This window comes from Bufo bufo, chromosome 2, assembly GCF_905171765.1.
Source record: "Bufo bufo chromosome 2, aBufBuf1.1, whole genome shotgun sequence".
Classification (NCBI taxonomy): Eukaryota; Metazoa; Chordata; class Amphibia; order Anura; family Bufonidae; genus Bufo; species Bufo bufo.
In genome coordinates this window covers 740,533,631-740,547,981 of record NC_053390.1, presented here as the reverse complement: position 1 = coordinate 740,547,981, position 14,351 = coordinate 740,533,631, and the positions used below count along the sequence as shown (strand labels likewise).

At 46.2% G+C, this 14,351-nt stretch overlaps 2 protein-coding genes across 2 annotated transcripts in view; one reads left to right on the top strand and one right to left on the bottom strand.

Annotated features, from left to right (window-relative positions):
• The window catches only part of WDR19 (WD repeat domain 19), a 70,780-nt gene extending 69,931 nt beyond the window's left edge, over nucleotides 1-849 (top strand). The window contains exon 37 of the mRNA XM_040418970.1: nucleotides 686-849. The gene's annotated coding sequence lies outside the window, so the exon portion shown is untranslated. The remainder of the gene's footprint in view (nucleotides 1-685) is intronic.
• Nucleotides 850-13,329: 12,480 nt separating this feature from the next.
• The window catches only part of RFC1 (replication factor C subunit 1), a 98,657-nt gene continuing 97,635 nt past the window's right edge, over nucleotides 13,330-14,351 (bottom strand). The window contains exon 25 of the mRNA XM_040418969.1: nucleotides 13,330-13,756. Coding sequence (XP_040274903.1) covers nucleotides 13,667-13,756 — 90 coding nt within the window. The 3' untranslated portion in view covers nucleotides 13,330-13,666. The remainder of the gene's footprint in view (nucleotides 13,757-14,351) is intronic.

Here is a 14,351-nt window from a genome sequence, read left to right as displayed (position 1 = left end):
AATATTTTTAATAAAGGCCAATTGAAAATATGATTTTTAACCAAAAATGAGTGAAAAGCAGTCATAAACAAAAATTGCCTCCCAAGGTGTACATAGCCTTTAACTTCTTCCTTTGTTTTGTCTGTTAGCACAAGAAGAGAGGTGAGCTACTCCATTAGTGCATCACACATTACACTTATCAATGCAGTGCTCTACTTTGGGCATCTATAGGCCTATCAAGAAGAAAAACAGAGCTATCGTACTGTCATCCCAATCCAACGCCTTCTATTATCATGAGGATCACCTTATAGATAATCATTCTCTCACAGCAGCAGTAAACTGACGTATCTATATTAAAGGTCTTATTTACTGACCAACTGAAGGAAAATATTTGTTTTTAATTTGGAAATGTAAAAGAAAAATAAATATCCATTTTAGCATTGTATGATCTATTCCTTTTTCTTTACAGGAGCACTTTTAATGTGAATTTATTTTATTTTAATTTGTGGAGACTTACAAGATACCTTTATTTTTTATCTTTTAACACAATTTTAAGCCAGAAATATAGAACATCCAACCAATTAAGAAAAAAAATTAAATGCATCATTTTAAAGGAATATGCAGGAATGTGTATGAAATATTTTCTTATTTTATTCCCTACTCACAGACCAGAGAAATGCTATTTTACCATCTTTCTTCTTTGTAGGCCTTCATATCTTTTGACGTTTCACGGAATTTGCAGCCTTCGTATGTTTTTAGGCACACTGTGTTGTAATGAGTCCTGTATATACTTTTCAATGAGGATTTTGTATTTGTGAGTTACCGATTATTAATAAACCTCAATATTTATAATAAACTGTTTTTACTGTCGTGGGTTTATTCTTTCTAATGGTGGATGATTTACTCTGAATTACAGACAATCCGTTCGCCTTTCTTCTTTTTCAAAGCATTTTTTTTGTTAAAGAAGCACTCCCACAAAAATGTAAATTCTTTGGCCCATTAAGAAAGGTACATGTTGTAAATTGTGGTGATTTTTGTTTTTACCAGTGGCTGTGGTTGTGAGCTGTCCACTGTCCTCAGCAGATTCATGTGACGGACACAGCGTCTTATGTGTGGACAGGAAGTCAGGTTCTCTATTCATTACTATGAGACTCGCATTGAAGCTGAGGACCAGAATGAAGTGACCATCTCACAACTACAGCCACTAGTGAAAAAGATTAGCCTCCCTACAATTTATGTCTTGTACCTTTCCGAGGGCCAGAGAATAATAAAAAAAATAAAAAAAAGGTTGTTGGAGTGCTTCTTAAAAAGGAATGCTTTGTCAGAAACGTAGAATTACATTTTTTTTGTGCAAATATATACACTCACCTAAAGAATTATTAGGAACACCATACTAATACGGTGTTGGACCCCCTTTTGCCTTCAGAACTGCCTTAATTCTACGTGGCATTGATTCAACAAGGTGCCGATAGCATTCTTTAGAAATGTTGGCCCATATTGATAGGATAGCATCTTGCAGTTGATGGAGATTTGAGGGATGCACATCCAGGGCACGAAGCTCCCGTTCCACCACATCCCAAAGATGCTCTATTGGGTTGAGATCTGGTGACTGTGGGGGCCATTTTAGTACAGTGAACTCATTGTCATGTTCAAGAAACCAATTTGAAATGATTCGAGCTTTGTGACATGGTGCATTATCCTGCTGGAAGTAGCCATCAGAGGATGGATACATGTTCTCATTCTGTTTACGCCAAATTCGGACTCTACCATTTGAATGTCTCAACAGAAATGAACAGGTGTTCCTAATAATTCTTTAGGTGAGTGTATATACAAATTATTTTTTTTCACATTGGGCATTGAATCACACACATAAGGGCTAATTTAGACGACCGTATCTGTTTTGCAATACGCATACCGGCCGTGTGCGTTCTGCATTTTATGGAACGGAACGACCAGCCCTATCAAAGAAATGCCTATTCTTATCCGCAATTGTGGACAAGAAAACGAGATTTTTGTGAAACTCACCTGTAAAATCTCTTTCTCGCGGGGTTCATTGGGGGACACAGGACCGTGGGTATAGCTTGCTGCTGCCACTAGGAGGCGACACTAGGCTGAAAAGTGATAACTCCTCCCCTGCAGGCTATACCCCCTCCAGCCTGGAGAGAGCATATCAGTTTGTGCCCAAGACATAGGAGTAGGAGAAAATAATCATACGGTAAACAACCAACAACTGACCAACGCCAGTCGGATCAAACCAGAACTGGGGCCATACTGGCTCCCCAACAATCACAGCAAACAGAAATTACTGGGTGGGAGCTGTGTCCCCCAATGAACCCCGCGAGAAAGAGATTTTACAGGTGAGTTTCACAAAAATCTCGTTTTCTCGCTGGTATCATTGGGGGACACAGGACCGTGGGACATCCTAAAGCAGTCCACGGGGAGGGAAAAAATCACATGCCCATGGAGAAAAAACACCCTCGAGGATGCGTAACTCACTGCCGCCTGCAAGAATTTGCTGCCTAGAACAGTATCCACCGGTGCCTAGGAAGGCACCCGGTAAGACTTGATGAACGTGTGCCCGGAAGACCAAGATACTGCCTTCCACACTGGAAGCTACCGCATGAAGGAGATGGACCCTAGAAGCGGGCCAAGACTTAGCTGGGCGTTGCCTACCCGAGGGCGGAATGCCCGAGCAACTGTTGAACGGATCTATCTGGAAAACATCCTTTGGAGGCCGTCAGCCTTGACAAGGACCCCAGGATAAGAATTGGTAGAAGTCCGTAGGGCTGTAAGCGCTAGACAAGGACAAGCAAGCTCAGAGGCCAAATCACATGGCTGATGGAGAGCTCGGTCCGTCTACTACGAGGGAGAAAGAAGAGAAACCCATGTCTGTGAGGTGTGGAAAGGCGACCACCTTCTGCGAAAAAAGAGGATCCTGGATGGAACACTGCCCTATGTTCATACTTAAAGAAAGAAATACGTACAAGAAAGGCGTATCAACTCAGAGAAAAAAAATAAAATAAAAAAAATAACGCCACCAAACAGCTGGCTCCTGGCCGCAGCTGTGGAAGTAGAACTAAAAGGCCAAGTCCGTAGGAATCACCTCTGGTCCAGAGAACGCCCCCTAGGGAGCGGAATATTGGTAGACCAACGCCCTTATAGCCATAGAGGCTGGTGGTGAAATTTCTAGTGAGAGAAGCTGCCTGAGAATCACTAAGAAACAAACGCCTGAGCCAAGCGTGCCCCACTGCAGACCAAAGTATCAATACCACACGGGAAAGGTAAAGTAAAGCCAATGTGAGCACTGCTAGTGATGGGAAGCCCCGTCAGTGACCATATTTCAACAAAGCGGCAACGCTGCCTGGAAGGGCAGATGAGTGGAACAAAGGTGAGAGAATACTCTTGCCGGGTGAAGTTCGACTACGCTCCACCCGTCTTGGGAAGGCTCTCAGTCCACCCCCGGAATGAGCAGTGAAAGAACAACCACCATTGGCTTGAGGTGACGTAGATATCACTGACATCTGAAGAGAGGTAGCACCAATGGCGTTACGGTATGACTACTAGAATCCAGGTCCCGCTTAGAACGACAATCTAGTGTTGACGAGTGCCGTAGGGACTGATCTACCCAGTAGAACGCACTCAAAAGGTAGGTGCTGATCAACCCTCGCCACACCCGAGCCGACGACAGAAGGACAACAGTTAATAATAATAATGAAGAAAGACCGGCACTCACTGTAGTCTTCAACAAAAGATGACGTCTTTATTGGTCACATACCATATTCTGACGCGTTTCGGCTCACATCAAGAGCCTTTCTCAAACATATGGATTAGATGTGGCAGGAGGACAACAGTTGTCAGAGCCACGGACCCTTATTGGTAGTAAACCAGAAAGAGGCCAGAGCTAAAGCCCATTCCCATGTGAGACTGGAGCTCTACAGCGTCTAGTGGTGATGCGATACTCCGCCTGAAGGGGAGGCCCTACAAGGGAAGCCCCAAGAGTAATGCTCACTCCATACTCCAGCCGAGGAGTACGCCACACCGTAGAGGTCACTGATTCTCGTGTTAGAGGAATCCGTTGCCTGACGAAAGAACTATGCAGTAGGAACCTTAGCATGTAATGGTGACTCAAACACCCCTCGTGCGGTAGGGGTTACCGCATGCTCCGCCAGCGTGGACATGAGGAGAAGGCCTGAGGACATCCAGTAGAAGTTCTGGTATCAAGCTGGCCCAGTTAGTAGAGCTAACCTTAAACCCTCCACCTGACAAGGGCGCTGAACAGGAGCAACTGCCGAATTAGTACCAGGGTAGAACCCCTACCTGAGGGGGGCTGTCTCGCTACAGCAATTAGGAGCATCTAGCCCTAGCGTGAAGACTACCCTGCGAAGGAGAAGCCGTTGTAGTAGCCACTGCAGATTGCCAGCATAACGCCCTCACCTAGATAAGGATGAGTGGTGGACGAAGCATCCGGAGTCGGTGGAATATTCTGCTTGCTGGATCTTGACCACAGTACTCTGTGCAGTGTGACTGACCTGAACGGTGGAGGCTCATGGGGGTGGGGAGTCTCTAGGACACATAAGGCTGGGTGACACCCCTGAGAGCACAAAGGCCGACATTTTTGTGTCTCCAATAAGTGCATGAAGAAAAGAGGGATACAATATGGGAGTATCCATAGTATCCAGTGGCAGTATCCATATGCCACTAGATGAGAATATCAGGCACCAGCGGCACCGACTGTTGCCACGGACCACCTGTGAAGGAAACCAAGGCCTCTAGAGTCATGGCGTAGCTGAAATACAGCATGCAAAGATGCATAGTGATTCCCTCGTTACTGGATCGTTTGTAGAGGGTAATTCCATAGGAAGTATGTGATGGCAAATGGGAGATGGAATAGTAACCAACGGAAGCGCAATCCCCCGGTTAGGGAAGGGGGTAGCGTGATAGTCAGAACCGCAATCTACGGAAGTGTAATTACCCACTGAATGGAGGGGGGAAAAAATCTACGGCAAGCACTGCGCCCAGTGGCAGTGCAAAGGCTTTACCTATGATCAGGAGTAACATATCCAGTAAGTACTGTAACCCGAGGTAGTGCAAATACATCACCCATCGAAGGGGGTAACGCACTTAGCAGGAACTTGCATATGACGAGTTCTGTACTCTGTGGGAAGTGCCATCATCCCACCCCAGAAAGGGTGTAATGCGTACGTAAACACTGCGACAGCAGTGAGAATGCCATAATGCCACCTATACAAAAGGTTAATGTATGTTGACGATACTGAGCCCAGTGGAACTTCAATTCCGCCACTCACAGAACGAGGGCACCTATGGCTGGCATTGAGGCCAATGCTAGTGAGGTCAGTCCACCTCAGGAAGGAGGTAATACCCAAATTAAGCACTGTATCTAGTAGAAGTGTAAATTGTGCCTAAGGAAAGGGTTAATGCATACACCAGAACCGGTTAGCACGGACGTAATCTAGGAAAAATAATCCGGATTCATGTCAGAGTCCGAATAACTGTCCTGCTTCGGCCCGCTCGTGCGCAGTTCCACCTCTCAGCCTCTAGCCCATGGCTGTTGCAGGCTGTGGCGGTATTGATATAAGAACCAAACTACCCGGAGGTGGAATGGAACTAAAGGTCTGCTCACCGATTGCGCAGACGGTGCTCTATTAACCAAACGACCCAGGAGGGTGGATTGGGAACTTCCAGAGGTCCTCCGCTGAGTTGCGCAGGAGGAGAAACTCAAACAGACGCCCCCGGAGGGTGGATAGGAAGTTTCAGTTGTCCTCAACTGGATTTGCACAGTTGTAGTATTATTAACCAACCGGCCTCAGAGGGCGGATTGGGATCCTCCAGATGTACCCCACTGGACTTTGCAGTTGGAGCATTATCAACCAAACGGCCCGGAGGGCGGATTGGGGACTCTTCGGATGTACTCCACTGGATTTACGCAGTTGGAGCATTATCAACCCAACGGCCCAGAGGGCGGAATGGGAGTCCCTCAGATGTACTCCACTGGATTTGCGCAGTTGGAACATAATCAACCAACCGGCCTCAGAGGGCGGATTGGGATCCTCCAGATGTACCCCACTGGATTCACGCAGTTGGAGCAGTATCAACCAAACGGCCTAGAGGGCGGAATGGGAATCCCTCAGATGTACTCCACTGGAATTGCACAGTTGGAGCCATATCAACCAAACGGCCTCAGAGGGCGGATTGGGAAACCTTCAGATATACTCCACTGAATTTTTGCAAGTGGATCATTATCAACCAAACGGCCCGAAGGGCGATTGGGGACCTTTCATATGTACTCCACTGGCTTTGTCCGAGTGAAGCACGATCAACCAAGCTGCCCGTAAGGTCAGATGAACTCCACTTGATTTGCACAGTTGGAGCATTAGCAACGGCCCCGGAGGGTGGGTTAGGAACTAAAAAATTCTCCACTGTCCGGGATTGGGAACAGGCCCTGGGCATAGAGCTCGGTCTGTGAGGAGGGCAGGACCTGTATGGGCGCACTTTTTTATTTAAAAAGAACAAAATAAAAAAATAAATATATATATATTTTTTTTATTTTTATTTTTTTTATTATTGAGGTGAGGACCTAACCTTAAACGGACAAGGAGGAAGAAAAGCTGTATCCTGCAATATTAAGGCACATTGTGCCTGCAGATAGAGACCTAGGGTAAGGGTAATCTGGTCACCGGATTCAAGTGGCAGGGTAGGAAGGGTTAATGTCCAAGGGCGGAGCCAGCTGGCTCCCGGGGAAAATTTGCGGCAGAATATGGACCCGCCCTCCGTACCTGAGGTGAAGTTGCGGTCTAGAAGGCCGCAAAGCCGGGAACTAAAGTTTCACATGGGACCCACCGCCAGCCGAACACAGCGGTACCTGGCGGTGCAATGAATGAGGCCATGGAAACCCACCCCGTGGGCCGGGAGAAAAAACAGCGCGGCCGAGAAGAATCGGAAGGCCCGAATGAAGCCGGGGCCTAGATTTTTCTGTGCTCCGCCGTCGGGAAACGAAGGTACCCCGATCGGCACTAGCAGGCGTCCAAGATCATTCCTGCTAGAGGCGAGGTGCCTGGCCGACCGGGGAGCCCACCCGGTCGGTCTGAGGGAAGGGGCATTGAGAGTGCAGCGGCGTAGTTTCTAAATGTCCCCTGCCCGATATGTTAGATCGGAGGGGGGTGGGAGGAAAAATAATGCCGCCGCCGGTTCGGGATTAACCCCTTCATTCTCCGATTTCTGAGGGGATATGCGATGACTGGTGGAGGACTCGCAGCCTCCATAAGAAAGGGCCATGGTGAGAGGGGGACAGAGAGGGACAGTATACTCACCTGTCTTCATCTGTGTTCTTCACCCTTAGGGTCCATTCACACGTCCGTTTTGGTGTTCCGCATCCGTTCCGATTAAAAACGTAACGTTATGCGGATCCATTAATTTTCAATGGAATCCGATTCCGTGATTCCGTTCTGTTCCATGGGTTCCGTTATTCGGATCCTGGAAAAAAAATATACCCTGTCCTACTATTTGTCCGATTTTGCGTTCCGTCATCCCATTCTAGTCAATGGATCCGTCAAAAATGCGGATGACATGCTAAAAGCATCCTCATGTCATCCAGATTTTCGGATCCGCAAAAAACAGGAACGTTTATCTGGAAAGGTAAAAATACTGACGTGTGAATGCACCCTTAGTCTTGTACCAGCAGGGACACCCCACGACCGCTGGCACCAGGCATCAGGGGTCCGGGCAGAGAAGGGCTGGAGACGAGGTGTCCCTCTTGCTGGCGGGAAGCAGGGGAGCGAGGCTGCCCTGGTCCACTTTGTCTTCTTGGGGGAGGCAAGGCGGTGGAAGTTCGGGAACAAGCAACACCGGCCAGCCTCCCAGGGAGACAGGGACGCAAGCGTGCCTGTGCCCCATCCATGAAATCTGTGAAAAATAACAAAATTAAGAAAATCAAAAAAGGCCACCCTGCTAAGCAGGGAGGTCTGCCTCCTACGACACTAAGCGAAAAACTGATATGCTCTCTCCAGGCTGGAGGGGGTATAGCCTGCGGATCCATCAAATACCCTGTTCCCTGACCCCATGGATTTCTGGGGAGGCACACTGGAACAGTAGTAGCTGGAACTGATCCAGTTTGAGCAGGATGGCGATGGCATTGAATACAGCTGCAGGGCAAGGGAGCCAACGGTTTACCCTCATAGGCCTGGGGCCTGTTGCAGACGTTCATGATGACATCATCCAACCACCTATGCTGGGACACAGCACAATGATGTAATCACGACTGACCACCTGCACTGGGCCAGAAAAGTCCTGCATCCATCGCAGAAGGCTGAAGGGAACAGCACTCAAATGAGTATTTATAATTTTTTTTCCTCCCTGGCCACTTGGGAGCCATAGATACATTACTTAGGGGGCATCATTATCATCAGATGCACTATGGGGGCATTATTATTGCTGGAGATTACTACTGGGGCACAATTGGGAGCATTATTATAACGAGGCACAATACGGACATTTATATTAATGGGGGCACAATAGGTACCTTTATTATTGCTGGAAGCACTATTGGGGCATTATTGTAACGTGGCACAATAGAGGACATTGTTAAAACTGGGGGCATGAAAGCGGTATCATTATTACTAGGTGCAAAATAGGAGGCATTATTACAGGGGGATTGATAGAGGGCATTCAAAATACTGGCAGCACTATCAGGGCATTATGATTACTAGACCCATTTTTGTTGCTCGGGCCACTTATTACTGGGGGTACTTTTTTAAGCAATATAGTATTTGGGGGCATAGGGGAATGCAGCATGCGGGCAGCAAGATGATACTGTTAGGCCCCTTTCACACGGGCGAGTATTCCGCGCGGATGCGATGCGTGAGTTGAACGCATTGCACCCGCACTGAATACCGACCCATTCATTTCTATGGGGCTGTTCACATGAGCGGTGATTTTCACGCATCACTTGTGCGTTGCGTGAAAATCGCAGCATGCTCTATATTCTGCGTTTTTCACGCAACGCAGGCCCCATAGAAGTGAATGGGGTTGCGTGAAAATCGCAAGCATCCGCAAGCAAGAGCGAATGCGGTACGATTTTCACGCACGGTTGCTAGGAGACGATCGGGATGGAGACCCGATCATTATTATTTTCCCTTATAACATGGTTATAAGGGAAAATAATAGCATTCTGAATACAGAATGCATAGTAAAATAGCGCTGGAGGGGTTAAAAAATATATATATATAAAAATGTAACTCACCTTAGTCCACTTGATCTCGCAGCTCGGCATATCTTCTGTCTCCTTTGTTGAACAGGACCTGTGGTGAGCATTCATTACAGGAACAGGACCTCTGGTGACGTCACTCCATTTGTGAGATCCGTCATGTGCTCTCACAAGCGGTCCAAAACGGATCAGTTTTGCCCTAATGCATTCTGAATGGAAAAGAATCCGATCAGAATGCATCAGTTCGCCTCCGTTCCGTCTCCATTCCGCTCTGGAGGCGAACACCAAAATGCTGACAAAATATGGCACAATAGAAAACGGATCCGCCCCCCATTGATTTTCAATGGTGTTTAAGACGGATCCGTCTTGGCTATGTTACAGATAATACAAACTGATCCATTCTGAACGGATGCATGCGGTTGTATTATCTGAACAGAAGCGTTTATGCAGATCCATGACGGATCCACTTCAAGCGCAATTGTGAAAGTAGCCTAAGCTGTATGAGAGTCTGGACCCACCCTGGGTGCATGCCCCACCTGATAGCAGTGATCTAGCCCAAAGGCATCTGGAAACTCCTTTTCACACAAACGTTGCAGTACATATTGCTTGATGGACTCTTATCTCTAAGCTGACCCACCGGTTTCTGGTGGTCGGTCAATTCTATTTTAGAATGATCATTTGTCTCCTGTAGTCTCTGTGACTCCTACATCATCTTCCCTACTATGTTACCAGTGTGGGATATTTCAGGCTGCAGATTATTATAGGACAACAGAGGAAATAGTTAGGTCTGGAGTTCATTACCACTGCCCTTCTGCTGTCCCTTGTGGGCGCAGATGCTGTGCCATTCACCATGCCATCCGGACTCCTGGTTGCTGATGTCCTCTCTGTGTTGCAGATTCCTTCATCTTGCTTAGTGTGCCTTAGGACATGTGGGTGAACTCCCATCCATCCTTTTAAAGGGCCAGTACACACATGCACTAAACCTTCCACAGCGAAAGGTTGAGGCACCCGGGGTATTTAAGGCACCCTCTCCATGCAGAGGGTGCCTGAGCTTTAAGGTTCCCTGTGACCAGCAAAGGTGTTTTTAACTTAATGCAGGTAAATTGCAAGAGAAACGCTGAAGCACTATCTGCCTGTGTACTCCTGACTCCATAGTTCAGCTTTCAGTTCAAGTCCGAGTTTAAAGGGTTTCTATCACTTCGTATGACATAATTAGCTGTCAGACACTAGCGATCCGCTAGTGCCTGCTCTGCCAAACCATCCTAATATAATTGCTATATATATAATTTGGGGCAGCCGGTTTGCTAAAAAAAAAACTTATATCGATATGCTAATGAGCGTCATTAGCACCTAGAGGCTCCGTCTACCTTCATAAATAGCCACCGCCCAGCACGTCCCTCCAGCCCGCCCATCTCCTGCTGAATGCGATCCTCCCCGTGCGCGTCTGTATTCGGCGCATGCGCAGTGAATGTCTGACCGCTTCCCTGCTCAGACATCTCCACTGCGCCTGTTCCTCGGAGCACTATGACGTCATCGCGCAGGCGCAGTGGAGATGTCTGAGCAGGGAAGCGGTCAGACATTCACTGCGGATGCGCCGAATACAGACGCGCACGGGGAGGATCGCATTCCGGAGGAGATGGGCGGGCTGGAGGGACGCGCTGGGCGGTGGCAGTTTGTGAAGGTAGACGGAGCCTCTAGGTACTAATGACGCCCCCATAGCACCTAGAGGCTCATTAGCATATCGATATAAGTTCTTTTTTTAGCAAAACGGCTGCCCCAAAACCTATTATATTAGGATGGTTTGGCAGAGCAGACACTAGCGGATCGCTAGTGTCTGACAGCTAATTATGTGAAACGAAGTGATAGAAACCCTTTAAGTTCTCCCAGTCTGTCTGCCCTGTCCCTGATGCAGTCTTGGTTCCTGCATCCACCACTACCCCACCTACAAGGTCTCCTAGTATCTCCAGTTCAGTGTTATAAATATCTGCAGTTTCAGTATTACAGACTGTCATGACTGCTTCTGAGATTGTGTTGTGCGTGCCCTGCATCCAAACCATCCAGCCAGGTTCTGCTAATACCCACACAATCGGCATAAGTGACTCTTCAGACTGTACCTGCGGTTTTGGTGCATTTTTTGTGCCTAGAACTCCTATCTGTGGCTTAGCTCCTGAAAACAAAAGGATTGGTCATGTTGAAATCCAACAGCCAATTCCTTACATCCACCAACATCTCCCACCAGGGGAGAGACAGGAGCCACCCCTCCCCAATACGGTTTCAGCTGATGTACTGTACATCTAAAGTAAGCAGCACTCCAGTGCAACAAGGATGTTTATTCACCCAACATCAGACAGCCGAGATGAAGAAACATCCTTGTACTGGAGAGCCGCTTCCCTTCGCTTGTTTGTGGACTGGTGAGAGTTTGAATCTCTAAAGGCCATGTCACAGTGTTTTATGAAGATACAGTTGCAAGCAAAAGTATGTGAACCCTTTGGAATGATATGGATTTGTGCACAAATTGGTCATAAAAGGTGATCTGATCTTCATCTAAGTCACAATAATAGACAATCACAGTCTGCTTAAACTATTGAACACACCATGTAAACATTCACAGTGCAGGTGGAAAAAGTATGTGAACCCATAGACTAATGACATCTCCAAGAGCTAATTGGAGTGAGGTGTCAGCCAACTGGAGTCCAATCAATGAGATGAGATTGGAGGTGTTGGTTACAGCTGCCCTGCCCTATAAAAAACACACACCAGTTCTGGGTTTGCTTTTCTCAAGAAGCATTGCCTGATGTGAATGATGCCTCACAGAAAAGAGCTCTCAGAAGACCTATGATTAAGAATTGTTGACTTGCATAAAGCTGGAAAGGGTTATAAAAGTATCTCCAAAAGCCTTGCTGTTCATCAGTCCACGGTAAGACAAATTGTCTATAAATGGAGAAAGTTCAGCACTGCTGCTACTCTCTCTAGGAGTGGCCGTCCTGTAAAGATGACTGCAAGAGCACAGCGCATACTGCTCAATGAGGTGAAGAAGAATCCTAGAGTGTCAGCTGAAGACTTACAAAAGTCTCTGGCATATGCTAACATCCCTGTTAGCGAATCTACAATACGTAAAACACTACACAAGAATGGATTTCATGGGAGGATACCACAGAGGAAGCCACTGCTGTCCAAAAAAAACATTGCTGCACGTTTACAGTTTGCACAAGAGCACCTGGATGTTCCACAGCAGTACTGGCAAAATATTCTGTGGACAGATGAAACCAAAGTTGAGTTGTTTGGAGGAAACACACAACACTATGTGTGGAGAAAAAGAGGCACAGCACACCAACATCAAAACCTTATCCCAACTGTGAAGTATGGTGGTGGGGGCATCATGGTTTGGGGCTGCTTTGCTGCGTCAGGGCCTGGACGGATTGCTATCATCGAAGGAAAAATAAATTCCCAAGTTTATCAAGACATTTTGCAGGAGAACTTAAGGCCATCTGTCCACCAGCTGAAGCTCAACAGAAGATGGGTGTTGCAACAGGACAACGACCCAAAGCATAGAAGTAAATCAACAACAGAATGGCTTAAACAGAAGAAAATACACCTTCTGGAGTGGCCCAGTCAGAGTCCTGACCTTCACACGATTGAGATGCTGTGGCATGACCTCAAGAAAGCGATTCACACCAGACATCCCAAGTATATTGCTGAACTGAAACAGTTCTGTAAAGAGGAATGGTCAACAATTACTCCTGACCGTTGTCCACGTCTGATCTGCAACTACAGGAAACGTTTGGTTGAAGTTATTGTTGCCAAAGGAGGTTCAACCAGTTATTTAATCCAAGGGTTCACATACTTTTTCCACCTGCACTGTGAATGTTTACATGGTGTGGTCAATAAAAACATGGTAACATTTAATTCTTTGTGTTTTATTAGTTTAAGCAGACTGTGATTGTCTATTGTGACTTAGATGAAGATCAGATCACATTTTATGACCAATTTGTGCAGAAATCTATATCATTCCAAAGGGTTCACATACTTTTTCTTGCAACTGTACATACACATGACGTTCTTGACATTATATCCCACTGAACATGTATACATGATGCAACATCACAAACTGTAATGACACAAAGAACAAGTTCTGTGAAACTAACTTTAATGAAGCTTTTCATATATAGTTACAATATTATTATACAAAACAAAGTACGGTTTATATTCTATATACAGAAAAAAGTAGGAAAACTCTGTAAAATAAAGTACACATGGGGAAAGTGCTGGAGAACTGTCAGGAAGCACACAGGCCTGAATGGTACCTATTAAAACACTATGTGTATGTGGAGCCTTTCCTTACTACTGTACACTGGTAACACAGGGGCACTCATCTCAAGGATTCCTCGTGTTCTCTATGTTTCCATCCAGTTCTGGGATCGGATGTGAAATCTGTCTGCAGAAGTCATCAGTTGCCCAATCTACTTCTCACTTGGCTTTCTTACTTTTTGCTTTACCTGGCTTTTTGTCTCCACCTTTTTCAGTCTTGGCAGACTTTGAAGGTTTTGCTTTTTTGGCCTAGAATGATAAAGAAATAATCTTAGTACAGAAATGAACATTAATGACATGTACAAGTAAAATATTTCCATTAGTTTTTTTTTTATTAACACATTAAAAATGAAAAGGCAGCTATTCTCCACTGAGGAGATGCAGTGAGTGTAAGTGCAACTTTAACCTCCTGTACCCCAATGTGCCCATGTAATGCCATCTCGGTCCCCCCTCCCAACTGTGGAATGTGCCAGTTATAAGAAAACCCCAGTATTCTAAGTCAGAATTGCCTTTGTTTGTATGGCCGAACTATAAGTCTTTCTCCCATATAGCAGTGGCACCACTAGCCTTTACAGGGCCGTGAACATGCAGTAATGACACATGCTATCATCTGCTAATGCATAGCAAATTAAACAAAAAGAAAAATACTTTAACGGCCCTTTACCAAGGTCAATATTGTGCTCCCACGTTCCCTTTTTCAATTGAAAAATGGACATCAGTAGTGGCTTCATTTCCTCCTCTCCTCCTTCCTTAAATTGCATCTGTCAGCAGATTTGTCCCTATGACACTGGCTGACCTGTTACATCTGCACTTGGCAGCTGAAGGCATCTGTGTTGGTCCCATG